At 38.7% G+C, this 5,000-nt stretch overlaps 1 protein-coding gene across 1 annotated transcript in view; it reads left to right on the forward strand.

The window, feature by feature from the left end:
• LOC147468024 (uncharacterized) overlaps positions 1-2,292 on the forward strand; it is a 4,556-nt gene extending 2,264 nt beyond the window's left edge. The window contains exon 2 of the mRNA XM_086555665.1: positions 1-2,292. This exon is cut by the window's left edge and continues 958 nt beyond it. Within this exon, the coding sequence (XP_086411791.1) occupies positions 1-2,174 (2,174 nt within the window). The 3' untranslated portion in view covers positions 2,175-2,292.
• The last annotated feature ends 2,708 nt before the right edge of the window (positions 2,293-5,000 follow it).

The raw sequence follows: 5,000 nt of genomic DNA on the forward strand, positions 1-5,000 counted from the left end.
CAGCCCCTTCCAGTTCTTCATCTCCTGACGGAAGTTACAGCTTTAACTACAAGACTGATGATAGTTCCCGGTCTGAGAGTGCTGACTCTGCTCTGAATGTCCAAGGATCTTATAGTTTTCGTCCTGATGATGGAGTCCAAAGAACTGTCAATTATAGAGCAGGAAGCAGAACTGGTTTTGTTGCTGAGGGATCCCACTTACCTGTAGCTCCTTCGGGATCAGGTGCCCCCTCTGCATCTCAACCTGCAGCACCATCAAAGACTTCCCGTCCTACTACATATTCGGCACCTACTGGAGCAGCCACTTCCAGTTCTTCATCTCCTGACGGAAGTTACAGCTTTAACTACAAGACTGATGATAGTTCCCGGTCTGAGAGTGCTGACTCTGCTCTGAATGTCCAAGGATCTTATAGTTTTCGTCCTGACGATGGAGTCCAAAGAACTGTCAATTATAGAGCAGGAAGCGGAACTGGTTTTGTTGCTGAGGGATCCCACTTACCTGTAGCTCCGGGACCAGGTGCCCCCTCTGCATCTCAACCTGCTGCACCATCAAAGACTTCCCGTCCTACTACATATTCGGCACCTACTGGAGCAGCCCCTTCCAGTTCTTCATCTCCTGATGGAAGTTACAGCTTTAACTACAAGACTGATGATAGTTCCCGGTCTGAGAGTGCTGACTCTGCTCTGAATGTCCAAGGATCTTATAGTTTTCGTCCTGATGATGGAGTCCAAAGAACTGTCAATTATAGAGCAGGAAGCAGAACTGGTTTTGTTGCTGAGGGATCCCACTTACCTGTAGCTCCTTCGGGATCAGGTGCCCCCTCTGCATCTCAACCTGCCGCACCATCAAAGACTTCCCGTCCTACTACATATTCGGCACCTACTGGAGCAGCCACTTCCAGTTCTTCATCTCCTGACGGAAGTTACAGCTTTAACTACAAGACTGATGATAGTTCCCGGTCTGAGAGTGCTGACTCTGGTCTGAATGTCCAAGGATCTTATAGTTTTCGTCCTGATGATGGAGTCCAAAGAACTGTCAATTACAGAGCAGGAAGCGGAACTGGTTTTGTTGCTGAGGGATCCCACTTACCTGTAGCTCCTTCGGGATCAGGTGCCCCCTCTGCATCTCAACCTGCCGCACCATCAAAGACTTCCCGTCCTACTACATATTCGGCACCTACTGGAGCAGCCACTTCCAGTTCTTCATCTCCTGATGGAAGTTACAGCTTTAACTACAAGACTGATGATAGTTCCCGGTCTGAGAGTGCTGACTCTGGTCTAAATGTCCAAGGATCTTATAGTTTTCGTCCTGACGATGGAGTCCAAAGAACTGTCAATTACAGAGCAGGAAGCAGAACTGGTTTTGTTGCTGAGGGATCCCACTTACCTGTAGCTCCTTCGGGATCAGGTGCCCCCTCTGCATCTCAACCTGCCGCACCATCAAAGACTTCCCGTCCTACTACATATTCGGCACCTACTGGAGCAGCCACTTCCAGTTCTTCATCTCCTGACGGAAGTTACAGCTTTAACTACAAGACTGATGATAGTTCCCGGTCTGAGAGTGCTGACTCTGCTCTGAATGTCCAAGGATCTTATAGTTTTCGTCCTGACGATGGAGTCCAAAGAACTGTCAATTATAGAGCAGGAAGCGGAACTGGTTTTGTTGCTGAGGGATCCCACTTACCTGTAGCTCCGGGACCAGGTGCCCCCTCTGCATCTCAACCTGCCACACCATCAAAGACTTCCCGTCCTACTACATATTCGGCACCTACTGGAGCAGCCCCTTCCAGTTCTTCATCTCCTGACGGAAGTTACAGCTTTAACTACAAGACTGATGATAGTTCCCGGTCTGAGAGTGCTGACTCTGCTCTGAATGTCCAAGGATCTTATAGTTTTCGTCCTGATGATGGAGTCCAAAGAACTGTCAATTACAGAGCAGGCTCTGCAACAGGTTTTATTGCTGAAGGTGAACACATACCCACTTCTGCAATAGATGTATCAAGTCATTCTCAGCCCCTTATTACTGTCAAAAGCTCATATTCATCAGGATCTGACTCATCCCCTAGGGGGTCGTCCTCTCTAAGCCGTACTGTTGGCAATGTTTTACTACACCAGTATGATTCTACAAACAAAGCTGGGAAATATGGTTATGTCTTCACTGAACTCCGTCGTTAGCCTATAGCATTAGCATGGTTTATGAAGCATCCTCGGCTTGGATCTCAGCGTTTTATGTTGTAAATATGAAGGATCGCAAAAAAAATGTAAAAAAAAAATAAACTGCATGAAACTTTAACGTTAATGTATCCTTTCCTATTATTGAAAATCTACATAACTATAATGAAAAATTGTGATACAGACAGTGAATATGGAGAAATGATTATGATTACAATTATTATATCAAAACGATATCAAAATTAAAACAATTATGAAGATAATGCTAACAATATTGACGATAGTAATACCAGTAATATCAACGACAATAATAACAACAATGATAACAATAGTAACAAGTTATGAGAACAGTCATGAAGACATTTAACATGATAATAATATCCATTACTCTATTATTTCCATAGGAGTAGCGATAAAACTTTTTTGGGTAATCATAAGAATGATCATGAATGTAATTTTCATGTTGCTGATAATGATATTTATTGAAAGAATGAGGCTGTTAGTAATCATATTAAAATGAAAGGATAAACAATGTGACGATAATGGTAATAATGGTGGTGATAATGATAATAACAATGATAATGATGAAGATGATAAACATGAAATTATAATTGTAGTAATGAGAGTGATGATAATAGTGATAATGACCAATGATAATGATAATAATATCGATGACAATGATAATTATGCTGATTATAGTAATGATGATTTTTGGAGGGCTAGATTTTGGAGGTGAAGGAAATCAACTGAATACCTTTGGTAAAAAGTTTCAAATAATGAAATTATGAACTTGAGTTCCGACACAATCATACCGCAGAGAGTTTTCTTGCATTATGTGGTAAAATACGACTTCAAAACTTCTGGTAGATAATAGAAACTTAACATCAAGCTTAGACACATATAACTGCAATACAGTGCGACCACTAAATCCGAATTTAATTCGTGCCAGTGGCAGTTCGGATTGGAAAAAGTGCGGAATTAGAAACTATTTTCTCCTTTAGAAATAATGGAAAGCGAATTAATCCAGTCCTGGGCCTCTCCAAACCATTATCAAGACACTTTTAATTTCAAATATACATGACTCAACGTAAAATAATATGAAGAAACACCCTACGTATTTAAAATAAATAAAAAAAGAAAAAGAAAATATCAGTAATAAAAAACATGAAAAATATGATGGTGCACGTGTAAGGTGGAAAGGGGGAAGGAACAAAGCGATTTGTGGATTGTGCACGTGGGAGTAGGAGTGGGTGATGCTGCGTAAAGATGCGCGGGAAATGTGAACGACGCTAACGCTATGTTGGCGATTCGGAGTTAAAGACACACACACACACACACACACACACACACACACACACACACACACACACACATATATATATATATATATATATATATATATATATATATTTATATATATAATCATATATATATATATATATTTATATTTATGTATATATATATACATACATTATATATATATATATACGTATGTACAGTATATGTATGTATGTATGTATGTATATAAAGCTGTTTTCTAAAATAGTAAGGCAAAAATCAGATAAACAGGTTAAATATTCCAGACAATGATATTTCAGACACTGAACAAACAATAAAAGATGGTGAGGCTGACTGGAAGGTTGTCGGCGACAAAAAGAAGCAACTAAAACCATAACAATCTAAAGAAAAGTCAGAGAAGAAAAATGAAGATAAATTCAGAGTAAATAGGCTCTTTATATACAATCTAGAAGAAAAAGAAGAAAATGATCCTGAAATCAGGAAAACAAATTATATGAAAATTATTAATATCATAACAAAATTGAAGCTCAATGAAATTATCAAAACTGAGAGTGCTTTTAGAGAAAGCAAATATTTAAAGGAGGCTTTGAGACCAAGGCCAATTAAGGTCAAATTAGAAAATGGAAACTGATTAGAAAGAATATGAAACAAAAGGATACTGACGAATATAAAGAAGCATGGATGTCACCGGACTTGAGCTATGAAAAAGGCAAAGTCAAAAGACTGATAAATAAGAGAAAACACCAGCAATAGACAAGCTCATTCAGTCCAGCGAAGGATACCTATTCGAACCTGGGCAGGTGATGAAACGCCCACCATTACACCGGGGGAAGGTCCAGCTCCCCCAAAATAGGGGGAAACGACATCAACTATATAACAACAATAGGTAATATAGACATGCAAGAAACAATTTATTTGGGACTCTCATATTGCTGAATATACAGGGATTATATCCGAAAAGTAACCAGACAAAACCAATATATCTAGAGGACATGGCAAAGAGCGACAATTATTCAGTGATAGCTCTTACAGAAATTCATCTGAATGAAGACATAAAAAATGAAGAAATAAAATTAATAACTATGAGCTAATAAGGAAAAATAGAGAAGCAGAGGGGTAGCTCTTCATATCAGGAAAGAATTAGCAACTAGAATGGATATTATAATAGAATACTCTAATAATACAGTAGAACTACTAGGGGTATTGGCAAGAGATAATAAAGAGCTATACATTATTTTATACAGACCTCCTGGAACAACAGAAACATCTTTCAATGAATCACTAGGCATTACTGGTAATTACATTGTGAATACAAGGGAAATTGAAGCTATTATGATACTTGGCGATTTTAGTTTCCCGTTTATCGACTGGGAAACAAAGAAAAATGCCTCTAAAGATGAAAAACAACAAGCGAGAATGCTTTTAGATTTTGATTTTTTTTTTTTTTTTTCACTTTAACCAAATCATCAAAATTCCAACAAGGGAAGAAAACATACTGAACCTTGTTTTTATTAGTATAGGGGAAGATGT

This window comes from Penaeus japonicus, unplaced genomic scaffold (assembly GCF_977035675.1).
Source record: "Penaeus japonicus unplaced genomic scaffold, GWHDUDI00000001_assembly GWHDUDI00000031, whole genome shotgun sequence".
NCBI classification, from domain to species: Eukaryota; Metazoa; Arthropoda; class Malacostraca; order Decapoda; family Penaeidae; genus Penaeus; species Penaeus japonicus.